General features: G+C 36.5%; 1 protein-coding gene across 1 annotated transcript in view; it reads left to right on the forward strand.

Annotated features, from left to right (window-relative positions):
* The first annotated feature begins 259 nt into the window (after window positions 1–259).
* Window positions 260–18,481, forward strand: part of TRPA1 (transient receptor potential cation channel subfamily A member 1) — a 31,063-nt gene continuing 12,841 nt past the window's right edge. The window contains exons 1-14 of the mRNA XM_054285177.1: window positions 260–359; window positions 428–585; window positions 2,966–3,128; window positions 4,224–4,399; window positions 6,102–6,209; window positions 6,629–6,737; window positions 7,073–7,218; window positions 8,485–8,621; window positions 10,909–10,957; window positions 13,976–14,075; window positions 15,056–15,156; window positions 16,419–16,588; window positions 16,688–16,852; window positions 17,475–17,589. Of these exons, the coding sequence (XP_054141152.1) occupies window positions 260–359; window positions 428–585; window positions 2,966–3,128; window positions 4,224–4,399; window positions 6,102–6,209; window positions 6,629–6,737; window positions 7,073–7,218; window positions 8,485–8,621; window positions 10,909–10,957; window positions 13,976–14,075; window positions 15,056–15,156; window positions 16,419–16,588; window positions 16,688–16,852; window positions 17,475–17,589 (1,797 nt within the window). The remainder of the gene's footprint in view (window positions 360–427; window positions 586–2,965; window positions 3,129–4,223; window positions 4,400–6,101; window positions 6,210–6,628; window positions 6,738–7,072; window positions 7,219–8,484; window positions 8,622–10,908; window positions 10,958–13,975; window positions 14,076–15,055; window positions 15,157–16,418; window positions 16,589–16,687; window positions 16,853–17,474; window positions 17,590–18,481) is intronic.

Genomic DNA, 18,481 nt, shown 5'->3' on the forward strand with positions numbered 1-18,481 from the left:
GCTCTTTAGGATTAACCCTTTAAAACACCTCACGCTCCTTTCTCTACTCTTCCTACAGCTTTACTAAGCCTCCCCGAACTGTCCGGTCAAACAAATTCTGCGAGAAAATGTTATGGTTACTCAGAGCAGCTAGTACTAGCAAACCCGACCCGCTTTTTTCGGGGCGGGAGGGCGGTGCAGGGCAGGCAGCATCACTTGGGGCGATGCCTCCCGTGGGACACGGGCGCTCCGCTCCCGCAGGCCCGCCCGGAGCTGCGGGATGCCCGCCCCGCCGGGATCGCCCCCGCCTGCTCTCCCTGCTCTCCCTGCTCCCCCTGCTCCCCCTGCTCTCCCCGCTTTCCCCGCTCTCCCGCTTTCCCTGCTCTCCCTGCTCTCCCGCTTTCCCCGCCTCCCCGCGGGCCGGGTCCCGCCGTCACTCGCTGTGTCGCCCTCAGGTCGGCGGAGCGGCCCGGGCGGGCGGGCGGCATGAAGCGCTCTCTGCTGCGGCTCTGCCGCTCCCGGGACAAGGCGGCCAACTCCAGCGCCTACCAGGGCGTCGTGTGCGAGGCCGATGCCGCCTCCGTCGCCTCGCAGGATGTCTTCAAGGTGCGTGCTGGGAGAGAGGGATGGAGGTGGAGGGTGAGGTGGGCGAGGGGGCGGAGGGTCCCTGGAGCAGGGATGATGTCCCAGGGATCCATTCCTCCATGGGACCCTGTCCCTCCTCATGGGACCGGGAGGGAGGATCGGTGCGGGATGGGAGACAGGCTGGGAGCTGCCCTGGCCGTGGGGTGTGAGGGCACAGGACGCTGATGTGGTGCGGTGCAGGCTGAGCGGCAGCGTAGGGAGCAGGGGAAGGAGGATGTGGGTGGCGGGCTGCTGAGGCAGAGCTCACATTTCCCCTGGGCACAGAAAGAGACCCCCTCTTAGAGGGAAGCCGAGGTCACGATGGAAATGAGTAGATCATCTTAGCAGAAATGATGCGAAAGAGTTTAGAAGCACTGGAACTGTTACAAAGGGAAAGGGAACTATCAATGCATCCTACACGAGGGATATTGCAGCCAGAAAGGCAGAATATCTTCCCATTTCTAACAGAGATTAGGATGAGAAGTCATGTATTTGCGTTGCTGCTAGGGAGACCTAGACCAAACTTTAGTGGAGCCTTTTTAAGCATAAGAATAATTAAGCAAAGGAAGAGTTTGCTTACAGGATGGAAGACTTGGACAACTTTGTAGATTTTTAACAGCAGCCTAAACAAATTTGACAAAGTTTGTTAATCGATTAAAATACCTCCAGAGGTCATTTCCATTCACATATGTTTTCTGTGTGCTAGCTGTAGACCTGAGCAGCACCTCTTCAGCATAATACAGCTGGTCACTCTGGTGGGTGATCTGCCACTACAGAGCTGTTCAGGCACAGGGCAAAGGAGTTGCTGCTGTTTAAATTAGCTTGCTTTACTGAGAACACCAAATTGACTTCTTTCTTCCTTATTTTGTTAGTGAAACTCTGCAGGATTGGCTGATAAATCTTACTTTGAGCAATAGAAATTATTATCATGCCACATTTTGTCTAACACTGAGAAATAAATCTAGTGTTAAAAGCAGAAAAATGTGGTCTTGATCAATAAAAATAATAAAGGCAGAATGCTAGAAGAAATAGAAAATACCAGGCTCTCTAATAAGGTTTTCTTAGACAGCTTTTTGGTGGGTTTAAAATGTATAGATACTGCGTGTGTAATTGAGCTGTTATTTTTGTGACAATGGATTCATCTTAAATATCTTTTCCACAATTTTATCACATGTTTCAATTATCTTTTTCTGGTTGCAGTATTGAGGCTGATACCAGCCCCATATTTGGCCTCAGTCTTATAAATGTTTAAACACATTTGTAACATTATTGACATGAGTAACCTCACTGAGGTCAGTGGGACCATTAAGCTGAATGAAGTTAAACACGTGCTCAAGCACATGAATGAGCTTGCCCTGTAATGTGCATTTGCTTATGGCTGGCAAAAATTGTTGAGTCTTTGACACTCAGGGCATCCTGGAGAGCAAAGTTTTCTTTTTCAGATGTGAAGTGATTATAGGGAATTCCCTCTTTTCATTCTTTGCTTACTTACGCACCATTTGAAGGTTTGCATTTCTTTAGATAAGCATTTTTTTCTTTTTTTTCCCACCCAATGTAGTTGAACTGTTTTACCTTTTTATTCTCTCTTGATTTTTAGTATCTGTTTGTTAAATTCCTGCCCATTCTGCTGCAATCACGTTATCACTTTACATAGAAATATGGGATTTTAATAGCTTTATCAAAAATATTTGGAGAATATCATAAAATAATAAACAGCAGAGTTTCCGTAGTGGGCTTTGGTTGTGAAGCAGAGTACCTGGAATGTATCAAGCTGTCAGTGGGCTTGCTGGGAAGATACTGAGATGTTTCAGGCTGAGATAATAGTCTCATGTTCGAAGCATGCTGCTGAAATTAAAAAATATATTGGTTTCTCTGACACAAAGAACATCACAGAACCCCAATGGCTGAACTTGAAAGCCAAGAACACAGTATTAATCTCTGTAAAAATATCTAAAGAAAGGAATTTACCAAGACGATTTATTTTCCTCTCTGTTGGATTCATTTTACATGGCCACCGCAAGAAAGAGTATAAAAAGGTAAGGAATGAATGTGCTTGAGATTTTCCATGGTAAAGGAAGGATCTTGATCTCACTACAGAAGAGAGAACAGTGTATTCAAGATGATTTTCAGTTTTCTTCATTTTGCACTGTTTCTCATCTGGATCTTGCAGTCTCTACACCAACAACCAATCAGAGTTTCACTGTTGGCTCCATCTGATCAGGATTTGTGAACTTCTCTATGAGCCCAGACAACTGGGCAGGAGTTATTGATTGGTAACATGCCCACAAAATCACATTACAGCATTGGTAACTTCCTGCCTTTTAGGAGAATGAGAAAATGAAAATATTTTTACCCAAAACAGGTTATTTCAGACGGAAGTGCCTGCAGGCTCCGGAGCTTCATTAAGAAGAATCGTTCTGGGCTTACAAAAGTGGATGAATTAAATGCCACCCCGCTGCATCACGCTGCAGAAGGAGGACAAATAGAACTCATGCAGCTGATCATAGATGATTCTTCCTATGAAGGTAACACTCATTTTATGAACTACTTTATTTAGCACAATAAAAAAGTTCAATAACCAAGATTTCCATTACCCAACTGAAATAGGACTGGTAAGTGTATTCTCCATTTATAGATTCAAATCTATTTCCAGCTGTCTATGGCAGTTTGCACTGTCTCAGGTGTGTTTTGGGTTGCTTTTGTTATGTAGGACAGTTTTCTCTCTAATGCAGTGAATCAATATGTCTTGCTTTGTTTGACACTCAGATAGACTTCAGATGTGAAAAACTAGAATTATTGAGCAGAGGACTTGACTTTCTGTCCTCCTTATTCATGTTATGTGTCACTGGTGTAATCAGCCTTGTGAACTACATCAGACTCCACTGATAGACTCTGTGCTACTGAGTAAACCTACAATGGCCCTGAACAGCTGGGTTTTTTTCACCTGTTGATGGCCAATCTAATTTTAGATTAATCCAGCTGGAATATATATTTTTTTTTTATTTTTAGTCTGTCATTTTTGTCCTGATTTTTTAAGATATTTGTAGAAGTTAATCTTCCATTTTCAAGCTCAAAATGTATGTTTAGAACAGACCACTTTTTTAAACTGTGTGAATTGATTTACCTTTGTGTTCTGAAGCAAAACAGAGTAGATATTGTCTTTAATTTTCTTACAATTTGCAAGCACTCTTTTGTTACCTCTTATTTAGGTTATTTGCACTCATTTATTCTGTGCTGTCTCTAAAGAAATTGCTGTGAAGTCAAATAAAATAGGAAAAAGAAGAATCAAGTAGAGAGGGAAATTAAGTAACTCTTGGATTACTTGAGAAGGAGAAACATGTATAATAGTGGGCAAGAAACAGACCCATAAATAATAGTGTTTCACCACTTCCATTCCTCTCATGAATACTGTATATTCAGCACAACATTTAATCAATTTAACACAATGCACTGCATCTAATGAAATCTTTACCTTTCCCTTCCCAAAGCAATGCAGTAGCACAGACCTAATCCTGACACTGAAGACACCTTTTTTTTTTTTGTTTCAGTGCAATCAGAACATTTGATGGTTTTGCTTTGTTGTTTTTGATGTGTTTTTTTTTTAATCTCCTTTGATCTAGCATTAAATGTGATGGATTCTTCTGGAAATACCCCACTGCACTGGGCCACAAAGAAAAACCAGGTCGAAAGCGTTCGCTTGCTTCTCAGCAGAGGAGCCAATCCAAACATTCTCAACTCCAATATGATGGCTCCTCTGCATATGGCTGTTCAGTCCCTGCACAATGAAATTGTGAAGGTAAGTCTCAAGTCTGCCTAGATATGCACACTTGATGAGTAGCTCAGGCAGCAGAGCCATGTGCAGAGCACCAAGGCCTTGTTGATATATGCCATACCTCCTCATGTGCTTTCTTCAGCAAGCAGGATGTTTAACATGATGACTGTAAAAATGTTGATGTCCTCTTAGCACTGCCAGTAAAAAGTAACTTACTGAATTATGAAAATACTGAAGTTTGTGCTATAATAGTAGTCCTTATGTTTCACAGAAAATGGTTTTTGATTTTTCAGACACAAGGAACTTTCTTTAAAGGTTCTTTTTAAAATGGAAACTTTATGTAGGCATGTGTATTTCAAATTATAATATCCTGTTTCTTTTTTTTACAATTGTATAGAGTGTCTTAGAAGTATTAACATTCTTGAAACTAGTGTATTTTAATATAAAAAACAGATTAAAACTAGTCAGAAAGCACAGTCTTTAGAACCAACATTCTAATAATCAGTTGAATGGTAGCAGAACTAAATCTGCAATTAAAAATCACAAAAATATATTGTGATGAAATTACCAAAGTGTCCAAGTTGAACGTTGTAAAACAGTAATAGCTATGAGATTTTAAGCAGCATAATTTTTTAACCATTTGTCTAAGTGCAGTGAGATTTTTTTCACTTCATATGCAGCGTTTTTAAGTTAATTTTTTAGATGAATACAACCTTAAAATTGCAACACTTCCTTGTCTCTTTAAATTTGTCTCTTTTTCTAGTTCATCCATGCAAAAGAAAGAAGCGCATGTTATCTATAATCAAGACAAATAAAGAGTTCTTTGGAAAAGAGTTCTTTCAGTGTCCTCAAATCTTTTACAAAATCTGTATTTATTATGAATTAAGAACAATGAAATCTGGAATCAGAGACATTTTTAAAATGGGCTTTTTATCAGCTTCTGCGCTTTGGTTCTTGTCTAAATCGGTGCTCTCATTTTTTCTCCACTCTGTTGTTTATGCAAACTAATTCTCCCTTGGTTTTTGTTGCCAAATTGCCTGAGAGTGATTAAATGTACCAGTTCCTCTAGTGCAGAAAAAATAAATAACTGAAATTACTGAAAGACAATTAAATAAATATGTAGCTAGGGGAATAAATAAGCCAATATGGTCATTGTAATTTCCAGATCCTTTGCTTCTCAAAAAGTGCAGGAGGCAGCCATAGAGATAATTTATTGGACTGATAGTTCAGTATCAGCTGTTAGCATAGAGACTGGAGCAAGATTTCAAGACTGCAAGGTCCCACTTTTCATCAAGACCCATCTCCCCTCATTTTACTGTTCAATTGAGCAGATTTCTAATTTAGCAGATTCCAAAATATTACCATTTGCCAGGGAATTTTCTGTTGAAAACTTCAGTTGAAAATCCTTATTTGCAATGTGCTACAGAAAATACTTTCTCCCATTATTGATAAATTCTTAAATCAGACTTTAAAATACTTTGCAGCTATGTGCAGAGTTTAACTCAATTACCCGGCTGCCCACTGGAAAGGATTGTACTTCATATCTGTTCATATCTGTATTTTTCACCAGCATATTTTGGCATTCTCCTGCAATTTCCCCCCTCATCTGTGGGCCTATGGCATGCCAAATGAGGAAGTTGCAAGGGTTCTATGGGCTGTAAGCAACAAAAATAATGGAATAGGCTTTTATTGTTGTATTTGACTGAATGTTTTCTTAAACATTTAGGTTTTAGTTCAACATAGCAGTACAGATGTTAACTTGGAAGGTGAAGCAGGGAACACACCTATAATGGTAGCGTGTTACAAGGACAATCCTGAAGCACTGACACTCCTGGTAGGTATAATTATCCATCATCTTCTGAGATGATTCTCTCTACCTTGATGCAGAGTTATTCTGTTCGTGGGTTTGGTCTTTGCTCAGTGCAGGAAGGTTAATCATGGACCTAGTGTTCAACTGGCTTTGCATGGCTTGCTAAGAAACTTTAATCTTTTAAGAGAGTATATTATATCTATAGCTATCTGACTGGCCAACTCAAGCAAAAAAACTGATTTTGAAGGTCATGAGAACACAATGAGGCATATGCATTGTATGGCTGTAGCATGCAAAAGATACTTGTATAAAAACTTCATAATCTATTTGTATTATACATTAAAAAAAGGAGACAGCTACCCAGGAGACTATATCTATAATAGTATATTCATTTGTCAGATTTTTCTGTATGTCAATAAGCTGTATTGAGACCTATTTTTCAGATTGAAAATGGAGGAAAAATATGTAAACCAAACAAAACGGGATGCATGCCTATCCATGCAGCGGCATTTTCGGGTGCAAAAACATGTCTGGAAATTCTCCTGAAAAAAGGTAAATACAATGCTCCCAAGTAGTGAGTAGCAATTTGCTGCTTTAGTTCTCAAATAAATGTGAAAACAAGCAATTATATCTGTGTTTAAACTTACAAGATGTTATTGCAGTTATTCTTATGGGTGGTTTATGCTGACAACTTTTGTATGATTGCAGCAGCAAATTAGCTGCTTTCCTAAGTGTATGTTCTCCATTGTTAAATGGCAGACGTGACAGGGTTTTGTTTTGAGAATGGAGAATGTTAATGCACACTTAACATGCTTGTTTTGATAGCCTTTATATCTTCTGCTATCTCATTCTCACTTAAAAAAAATCCATTTCTTTTAATCTCTCAGGTGAAGAATTGGGTCACTCTGCTAAAACCCACATCAATTTTACCAATAATGGAAAGTGCAGTCCACTTCATTTGGCAGTTCAGAGTGGTGACCTTGAAATGATTAAAATGTGCATTGAATTTGGAGCTCAGATTGATCTAAAACAGGTAAAACTCAGACTGGAGTGAAATGTATTTTTGATAAAACCTAGTACTCTCTAAAGCTCTGAGTGGTATGAAAAAAGATGAGCAGATAATCATTGTTCACTCTCTCTTCCAACGCAAAGCACAGGGAGAGCAAATGAAAGCAAGTCTGGTTCAAATCAGCAGAATGTGATGTTTCTTTACACAAGTTACATTGGGTCATCCCTTCCCAGAAGTGGAATCTTAAATCTGACACTTTCTGATCATTCTTCTCTATCCTCAGCCTGCCTTGGCCTTTGCAGTATCTGCTTTGTAAGCAAACACAAATTTGTGATACTACTGCTGCTTCCATGGAGTATTACTGCTGGTGTAAGGGTTTGTCCCCAGTTGCATTCCTGAATAAACATTTTTAAAAATATCTATTGCTAATTAAAATGTTTGCAAGGATGAAATCAACTCATGAGAGCAAAACTAAATATAGTTTTGCCTTCTTTTACTGGTTTGATTCTTTGAAGACACAGAATTTTTGAATGAGATGATCTATGCTGCTAATTTTGCGAAGGGCAAAACTATTTTGAGAATGCTTATGGCATTCTGGAAAAGCCCATTCCAATGCATTCATCAAAATGGTCCTGCTCTAAAAATGAGATATGTATCAAAGCTGGTTAGTCCCATCTTGCTAAAAGAAGATCCCATTTTGGCAAATATTGTTCTATTCATCTGTATATTGCTTAATTATTTGGTAAGTCTAGTTTATAATAGTTTTATAGCATATTGGACAATGTTATTTTTTACCTGCAGAAAAGTTGATTTAAGAATTACTTTTAAGGAGTATTCCATTTTAGCAAGTAAATGAAGTTTCAAAATAATGCATTTTCTGTATAATATAGGCCTATTTGTTTGCTTATTCCTTTGTATTGGCCTAGATATGGTTTTCTGTATCTTTCATTTGCTTCATCTCCTATATTAAAGGGTGCTGCAACTTTCTGGTTTTTAATTAAACTACAAAAGGTTGTTAAGAGTATAATTATCTCAAATCTTAGGGACTTCATACAGAGTGATAAGAAGCTTCATAGTAGTCCTTTAAAACTATCTCTTTGGTCTTTTTTGGTTTTGTCAATCTCTTTAGAATTCTACTACAGTTAAAGACGAAAGCTTTATTGCTTGCATAGAAATTTAGGCATTTGGGAATTACAAATCCTGGGCTGGTTGACCAGTGTGTTTGATAGATTGGAAGTTAGGTTTCCGAGGTTTAAATATTTGTATTTTGTCTTGTTTCCCCATTTGTAGAATGAAAAATGCACAGCACTTCATTTTGCTGCCACTCAAGGAGCGACAGAGATTGTAAAGCTAATGATGTCATCCTATGCTGGGGAGGAATCCATTATTGATGCTGTAGATGGGAATAAGGAAACATTGCTTCACAGGTAGGAAGCTGCTGTGCCTGCCAGATTTCACTATGAATTGTGAACCACGATATTCTTGGTTATTCCTTGTGTTTGGAGCATCCTTCCATGTAATTTGGAACTTCTCCATGGTATGGGAGATGGTTGTTGTGCAGTATGAAAGAGGAAAACATTTGGTCAGAATGTTAAAAATCCTGGTGCTGATACAAGAATGAAAATAGTTCCAGTTACCTTGGAACCATGTCAAGGAATGGTCACTAACAGTTTGCATTGAAAATTTACTCCAGTAAAGTTGAAGGGGAACAAATTTGTGGAATTGTTAACACCTTCTGACAATGTGGAAGAAATGCCTTTATATAATCACTTGATGTTCTCCAGAAAATGAATGAAAAATAATATGAACTTTTTAAAAAAATATTTTCCTTTATTTTCAAAAAACTCTTATACCTGATCAGGTAAAAGGAAATGTTAGTACATTTCCCTGTGACTTCGAAGTTGCAGAGATGGTGTTTGTGTATGTCATAATCCTTAAGATTTGTAGTCTTTCATTCTCCATTTAAACCCAGAGCACTAGACTGTGGAGAAGTTCCCTAAATCCTTTGTAGCAGAAAGGTACTCTTAGTTAAACAAGCTGGCTCCCAACTCTATGGAATATCATATATTTCCATATCTATACATTTTTTACAAGAAAGATATGTTTCACTGCATTTAACTGTAATTATTTGACAGTGTTATTCTACAAGTTTTACAGTATGAAGTAAGTGGTAGAAGCAGTGGAGATGATTGTTCATTGGACACAGTATAAAGTGGAATGGTTCAAAGATAACTGAAGACGTTAAAAGAGTTTGTTGTAAAATTAGGGTAATGTTTGGGTACACTTGGAAATGTTACCATGGCAGAACGTGATTATAGATAAAGTGATGACAGAATGCCAAATCAAATTGTGCAGACACATGTACTATTTAATAGATAACTGGCTGCCTTATCTCTGAAAATTATTGTCCTTGGAAAAAGCTTGGTAAAAAGGACAACTCTATTTCAGTCCCTGTGTCTGTGAAACAGTAAAAATTATATTAGCAAGAATAATCATGAAGGTGGAAAGTCACCCAGATATTGCAGAATATAAATAAAACTGAGTAGGAATATTAACTTGTTGAGAAACAAAGCAGCAGCGAAGTATAGGTAGCACTTGATGCTTTTGCATTCCTACTGCCATGTTTCCAACTAAATATTTCATAAAATGACTTTGCTTTCTCTTCAGTCACCTTGGAATTTATTTTAGCATTTGTGAAGCATTCAGTATTAATGTGTGGCTGGAAAGGTCCACTATAGATAATGGAGGCATCTCTACATGTTTGGAACCATGACTTGATTTTTAAAATATGTCTTTTGAGCAATCAGTTCTAGCTATAGTGCACCCAATGTTTTATTACCTCTTATAATGCTAAGGCAACTGTTATCATCTGAGATACAGTGCAACCTTGGAACTGTCCTTCTGTGTTGCTTATGGAGTCAAAATATTTCGCAGAGGTCTGACTTGAGGAAATGTTTTGTGTGCGTGCGTATTTACTGTGCTATACTTTCATGCTTTGACCATTTTTTTCCTGTAATATATAATTCAATGCCTTACTGTAGAATAAAACCTGAGAAGATTCCAAATGTATAGACAGCTTTAAAATATTTTTGATAAATGGCATAAACTTTTTATCAGTATATTTAACTAATGCTACTGACTATGCACCAAATGCCCAATTTATACCAATTAGTTTGTTCTTATTTTTTCAAGTAGACTTGCCTGCCACAGTCAGAATACATGTTTAGACATTGCCATTTTAACCTCACTTGGCATTATTGCACAAAACACCTTTGTGCTTTTGTATAAAACCAAATTATTTTTGAATAATGAAATTAATTTGAGGCTCCAGGCATGCTTGGAAAAACTGCATATGAAATTTGTGGAATTCTGTATTGGCCTTGTGTGGCACACTGAATGATCTGACATATGAAATTATTGTTTCTCCTAAAACTCGGTGGTAAAATACCTGTTTACCTACCAATAAGATCTTTGTTTCCTGCAGTGAGTTTTGAATGCAATAACTGAACTGAACTTAGTTTGAAAAGATAACTCCATGCAAAAATATAAAACCAGTTTATTAAGATGAATTATGTAATAAGGGTATACCTCTGTCTTTTTATTTTAAAATTGATTTATTTGAAAATATTAGAAAATGGAGAAGAATGCTATTCTTTGGCTTAAAATGTCTTTGTCCTTTCTAATATTACTGTATTTTTGCATTTTTCTCCACAGAACAGCACTGTTTGATCATTATGAACTGGCGGAGTATTTGATTTCAATGGTAAATATTTAATCAAGCAACATGTTTAGAGAGATTATTGCTATCTATTGCTGCATAGAGAAAATCATTAAATAGAATGTGTTCTCAGGTATAGGCTAATTAGATAGGTAGATATATACATTTCATAATGTATAATTGAGAGCTACAGTTGTTGATCCATAATATCATCCCACAGTTACAGAGGATGAAATCTTACATTTTTATTTCCATTTTACTTACTCAAAAAAATTTCATGAACATCTTTTACCAAATATGGTGAAGTGGTCTGGTCATTCTACACTCTTCAGACATGAAATATAAAAAAATGCTAAACATGCATAGAATTTCATCTGACTTTTATCAAGATATAAATCAGTTCTTTAAAGAATGTACATACAATTAATATGGGAAAACATAGCCATATATGAAAGTGTGTGTATGATGTAGAAAAAAATTTTATTCTGTGTAGTTTGGTTGTATTTCTTCAGTGGATAATTATGAAGAATAAAGAGAAGAAATATAATCAGGCATGCTACTGGCTATGTTCCCAATTTGTCCATAGCTACTGGCTATGTTCCCAATTATGTCCATTTGTGCCAATTAAACTATGTATCATAATCATTTTGTGCCCCTCTCAGCTGAGGACATTTTCAGAAATCATCAGATTTCTTTTTTGTTTTATGTGTGTTTTGCTTCATTTCATGGCAATTATACTAAAAGCAATTATCTTCTACATACAGTTTTGCTTTTCTCAGAAAGTTTGTTATGGAGATTTGATTTAGTTAGAACTAGATGCTGGGCTTGCTTTTGATTTAAATACAAAATGGTGAGGTTTGACTACTCAAACTTGTCTGACAAAACCAACTGTCAACAAAACTTATTACCTGAGAAATGCGGGTACAAGTTTTTTGCATGTGGAAGCTTGTGTGTGCAAAACATTTTATCATAAATATTTTTAACACTGCATTTGCTAAGAATAAACTTTCGTTCCTTGAGCGCAATTTGTCTAGTTTGGCCTCTTCCATAGAAGGTTTGCTGAGGATTTCTTTGGCTTTCCATATAAGGTATGTCATGTTTGATGCCTTAGGACTGTTTTAGTTTTCCCTGTCTGAGAATGGATCAAAATGTGTCAGTTGGAGTCAGTGGAGTGTTAAATGTACAACCTGTGCTGCGTCCTCCCTCGGACTCCTGGCAAGATCGTGGAGTTCTGCCTCTGCTGGGGTGTCCATGAGGGGGAAAAAAGTAACAGCAATGTTACTGCCTGAGAGAACTAGCAAATTCCAGTTCATAAAGGTTTTCCAGTTTTAGTAAAGAGCAACATCTATTTAATTTACACATTAAATATTCACATTTTGCTCAAAATAAATAAGCAGTGATTTTGCGTATTTTCTTCCCGTTTTTTGGAATTTTTTCCCCTTTTAATTCATTTTTTCTAAAAGGAAAATGAAAGATCAAATAGGTATAAATAATAATTGACATTTACAAAATTGGCATGATTGTTTTTATATTAATATCTGTTTAATTCATTTATGTTAATGCATTTGGGGCAACAGAAATGAAAAATTAAATGAAGTTCAAAAACTATTTTCCAAACTCTCAATTTAGCTGTATCATAAATAAGGTAAATATATGTGGTGATATAGAAGTTACTTCTTACTGAGATAAGTATTTATGAATGCTGCAAAATTCATTTTACTGAAAGCTGAGCAATTATGTTAGCTGGTGAGAAGGTGATTGAGTATTACATAAGGAGCTAGAAATTGCTGCCCTGTATTCATTGAAATAAATGAGACACTTGGACACAAAAGATCTGTTTCTTAATAAAAAAAAAATAATTTTTAAGATGTTGTCTGACCTTGTAGAAAGGTTAATGGGGAAAGGGTCTTGCATATATTACTCCCAAATATTTAATGAACATACATTGTAAACTCCCTATTCTCTGTGGTAATCTTTGCACATTTATTATGTGCTTCTTATTACCACGTTACAGGTGTTACCATTCTGGAAAGTAAATATTACTCAGGATTGTTATTAATTCTCTCTCAAATTAAGACTGGACCCAAAGATGATTCAAGTTAATGGAAAAACTGCCATCGATTTTTTTTTCAATCATCTTTGGATATTATCTGAAATAAAATAGATTTTTTTTTGTGTACTTTGTTCAACTCATCAAGTTTGACTTGCAACTCAGTATCTAGAAAAAATGATATCTAAACTGTCATTAAATATACATACATCTCATTGGTTCATTTGTGTGTATCTTCCTGCTCCCGTGGTGGGATTTTTTAGATAAATATATTTATGCTTATAGTAGTATTTTGCTGATATGACTATAGTGATACTGTGACTATAGTGACCATACTGTCCTGGCAATATGTGTCAGTGCAAAAGTAGACAACACAGAATAAAATATGCCCCTGTTGATACAGCTGCTTTGGCATCAAAATGGACTTGGTTCAAATCACTTATGCTGAAGGATAGAAAACTAATATAGATTGAGCTATGCAGATTGAACTATACTAAGTTCTGGATGCATTACTTCTTGAATTGTGTTCATACAGTGTAGAGGTTTAGAAAGATCTTTTTCTGGTAATTGTTTGATAGGTAAGACCACATCATTGAAAGGGCCATTTTTGCATTTTTCCACAGCATCAATCCTGGTATTTTCAAGTTAGAGTTTTCAGTTTGGAATTTAATATTAAGAATACATGGAAAGGTTCTCTAACAAAAGATCATGAGCTGTAGGTTCAGTACACCTAGAAGTAGGCCACTGTTATTTTGGCATCTGAATTTTTTTTATATATAGATGACTGGACTGTGGCTGATGGTTAAAAAGCCTGGTAGTTTTATGGAGAGATATAATGTGTTTACTTATTTTTTGATTTTTTGTTTGTTTATTTACGTAATGTGAAATTACTTATCTGGACCATCTGGAATTAATAAGAATGCCTGTGTTTCTGCTGTGCTTATAAAGGGCAGCACCATTTTAAAGTTCCATTTATTCATTATTCACCATAAACTTGGAATTCTTTTTCTCAGGGGGCTAATATTGATAGTGTTGACATAGAAGGTCGATCCCCGCTTCTGCTGGCCACTTCCTGTGCATCATGGAAAATTGTGAACTTACTGCTTTCTAAAGGTAAAAAGGAATATACACATACTACATATACGTATACATATACATATACATATATACATATATACATATATATGTATATATATTTTCTTTGAGCTTGATTCATTCATTTAAAAACTCTGCATCCAGCTTCCCTCTCAATTTGACTTCACTACTTCAGCATCCAGCCCAGGAGCAGCTGAGCAAAACAGCTGCACACTGCTGGTGTCCCCCGAGATAAAGGAAGGATTGGTGTGGTGATTTCACCCCTTCCACTACAGCATGAACAGGCTGTAGAACAGGCTGTGTGTGCCATGTGCCATGCTTCTCAAGGTGGAGGTGGCGCTGGCACTTCATCCCTGCCCTCCTTAGGAGCTCACAAAGTAAACAGAACTGCAGAATAAATACAGCACTTAAACAGACCTGTGTTTCATACCAGCAATCTTTAAATGTTAAAGCCCACCATTTAATCCTTACCTGGGATTTTATAAAATCACAGTCACCTTGAAAACATTTGAGCTTTATCTCTTTCATCTGCTGCATTTTGGTGCAACTTAATGATTATTACTGTATTTCCTCTTGTTAATAGTATAACTGATTTTCTTTAAAAACCTTACAGTAAGTTTTGAAACTGCAAAAAGGTTACAGCTTTAAAGATTAGAAGAGATGACTACCGGCATCTTTAAATTTCCTCTTGATCAGCATCTTGGAACGTAAGGGCCCCATAAATAAAACTTAGTGCTGCTTAGATGAAATACAAAATGCATACACAAGAAAATGCTGAAAGCTGAGTATAATTAGGGGTGATATTTTTGGGAAACAAAATTATATGTTACAAGGTTGACTTGAAAGAATATTTTATAGATTTATAAGAATTATTTTATAAAATTTGATAGATTAATAAACATTAGTTCAACATTTGTTCCTTTGTCTTAAACATCATTATGTAGTGCCAAAAACCAGCAGTTTTGAAGTTGCTGATATTTATTTCCATATTTATTTAGGAGCAAATGTGTCATTAAAAGATCACCTTGGTCGGAATTTCTTGCATTTGACCGTGTTGCAGCCTGGAGGATTACAGCATCTGAATGAGAAATATCTGCAGGTACAGTAAGCTTCAGTTTATGTCTTTGTTACCCTTTCTAGGAAAATGTAAAGAAAAAAGCAACTACCATTTTATTTTGGTATTCTGTAAAATTTTTTGATAATTACTAAATAGTCTAGTGTCACAAAAAATGGTTTGAAGAGGTACATATCACATATCTCTCATGAAAACATTTCAAAGTAAATAATACAGTTTTCTTATTGCCAGGCAAAGGAATAACATAACCCCATAAATTATTTTGCTGTTGGGGGATTGAGTAGCTCAAGAGGTAGGCAATACAATATAGAACTTCTTACTTCTGTTTTCCCAGCTTGCATGCAGTAAAGCCAGGAGACATGCTCATAATCACTCAAGATCTAGAACTTTAAAAATAGTTTGCAGCATATTCTGCAGGAGCTTTCTGTGGACTGGACCATAATGAAGTCTTGGATTTGGTTTTTAAAAATATTTCAAACATAGATTTTTATTTGGCTATGTTGAAATGAAGCACTCATATTGATAGAGCCCAAGCTTGTCTGAAAAAATTAAATTTGCTGGCCTCCAGAGCTCCAGAAATAGCCTTTTAAATGTGAATCAACATTACAACATGTGCTGAAATCTGTGAACACCTTTGATTGTTATTCAGAATGGATTTAACCTCCCAGATGTAGTGGATCAGTTTTAAAACAGTGATGATAAGCCTCAGCATTGACTTTCTGATTATTGATCATATTAATAATTCAGACAAGTAAGTGGATAAGATGGTGGGAGGAGTTTTTTAGTTGCTTAAACAAAGGTTATAGGATAGCATTAGACAAGGAAAATGGGGAAATGAATATGAAAAAGAAATAGGGGAAATAAATTAACACTGTAAAACTGAACTGCTGGGTTTTGACAGTCAGAGGTTTTGCTACTGAATGCAGACTATAAGACTGCCTTTAGGTTTGGTACAAGCCTTCTACTGCCAGCAGTGAGCGTTGCATTGGAATGGCAGCAAAGAAGAATTTCCTTTATTGCGCTGTGAATGGTTTGCAGTGAGGATGCAGGATGATAAACTCCTATGCTCTTTGAAGAGTAGTTGTTTGAAAAAATGGTGACCCACAAATCAGCAGATAAAAACGGTGCTCTTTGTTCCTAAATTTTATTTTAAATTTATTTATTATTTTTAGATACTGCTTTAGAGTATTAATCCTGTTGTTGCAAACTATTAGAAACTATGGAGCAGAAGAAATAAAGATGTAATTCTGTGCATTTTTTTTGGGGTATCTCTTGGGGGATAACAGATGGAACATATTAAAAGTCTTGTAGTGGATGAAGATAATGAAGGATGCACTCCATTGCATTATGCATGCAGACAAGGTGTGGCCCTCTCTGTAAATAATTTACTCAGCCTCAACGTTTCCATCTACTCCAAGAGCAGGGACAAGAAGTCACCCTTACACTTTGCTGCCAGGTGAGTAGCACAGTGCAGACCATGGAATCCATGCCTTGCCTTTCATCCCTGTGTCTCTGACATTAATTTCTGTGCATTAATTTTGTGCATCTTGCAAAGCTATGGGCGCATCAATACCTGTCAACGACTTATCAGAGACATGAAAGACACAAGACTTTTGAATGAAGGTGATAAGAAGGGAATGACTCCCCTTCACTTGGCAGCCCAGAATGGTCATGAGAAGGTAGTTCAGTTTCTTCTGAAGAGAGGGGCTCTCTTCCTCTGGTAAGTATACAGATTTTCATTCATTAAGCCAAAAAAAAACCCTATCCCCCTATGTTTTATGTTCATCTGCTGGGAAGTTAATGCAATACAAATATAAATACAGTATATTAAAATAATTGGTATATTAATATATGCAAATACAAACATATGGTGTAAGAGTATGGTTATAAAATACTTGCAAAACAGAGAATAGCTAGCTGTAAAACCAAGGCTTCTAATGCTAGGTTTCTCTAAATCCAACTGAGAGAAGATTATTGAACATTTTCATGAGAAAAAAAATGGTTTGGAAATATTACAATCATTTCAACTTCACTCACAGGCTTGAGAAGGGTTTCTTAGTTCACAGGCATTCTGCCTTGCACTGTAAGTTCTGCCTTCAGGTCAAAGATCCTCAGATCTCAGAAAAAGATGAAAAGGGAGAGATCTAAGTACTCTTATTGAGTTGAGCCTTCTGCTTCTTCATTGATCATCACATAATATTTGACAGAATGTATGGGCATCTCTGCAGCAGTCATGCCAAAGAAAAGACCTCTGAGTCAAAGGAGCAGGCATTTATATTCACTTTAAATTTATAAAAAGCTTTTTTATTTATAATTTCTAATTTTATACCATTGCATGTAAGTGATTATAAAGGCTGGACAGCCCTGCACCATGCTGCCTTCGGAGGATACACTCGCACAATGCAGATAATTTTGGATACTAATGTGAAGTGTACTGACAAAGTGGATGAAGAAGGGGTATGTGTTAACATTATTTGTTTCTTGTCTGCTCTTACTTCTAGAAGAGATGTCAGGGCTAGGCTATTGGTAGTTTTCCACTGCGCATTATATGTGTAATATTTTATTTCCTGTGGCAGACTCAGTGATAAAAGATTTCTTGGATAAATATATGATTGCTGAAATTTTTATCCAATTCTTTTAAGCAGGAGATAAAATAGATTCAAATATTCTAATAGAAAACATGAATCACTGAATGTATTAGACATGTTCCTCTTGCCCCCTATACAATGCAAGAATATTTTAGCAATGTAGTACAAACACTGCAAATGCAAATTTAAAGAACTTACACAGATGTGAAAAAATCTGGTATCAACTATAGCTCATTAACATGTTGTTTGAAATACACTGCACAGTGATGTCCAACAAAAACAGCACCTGTCTTGCTCTGGAGTTTGGACAGATGTAGTGTGTTTTAGGTCAAGACAGAATCCCTTTCAAGGATTGAAGGCCTCTTGTACGAACCTGTCCCACCAGAAATAGAGGGTGATCATTTTAAAGAGCTGTTTAATTCTCAACACAGAAGCTGTTGCTAATTTCTCTTGAGAACTGGTGTTGAAAACATTTAAAGTACTAGATTAGAAACAAATCTTGAGTTTAAATTTATGAGAAGCCTTAATTTCAATTTATGAGAAGTCCTTAATTTCAATTGGAAAAATCTGTGTGCAGATTCTGTGCTCAGAAGACTCTCAAATGTCAGTTTTAGTGTTTCTTGATTCCTAAACCACTGATTCCTTTACTTTTATGAAAAATCTAAAGAAAAAATAAATATTCCACTTACAAAATTGCCCTCTCAGATTTTCTTGCAGATTTTTTTTGAAGGAGCACATCTGAATATAATTGGATGCTTCTC

The sequence above is a fragment of the Melozone crissalis genome, unplaced genomic scaffold, assembly GCF_028551555.1.
Source record: "Melozone crissalis strain CALT ecotype California unplaced genomic scaffold, PUWL_Pcris_2 ptg000042l_1, whole genome shotgun sequence".
NCBI lineage: Eukaryota > Metazoa > Chordata > Aves > Passeriformes > Passerellidae > Melozone > Melozone crissalis.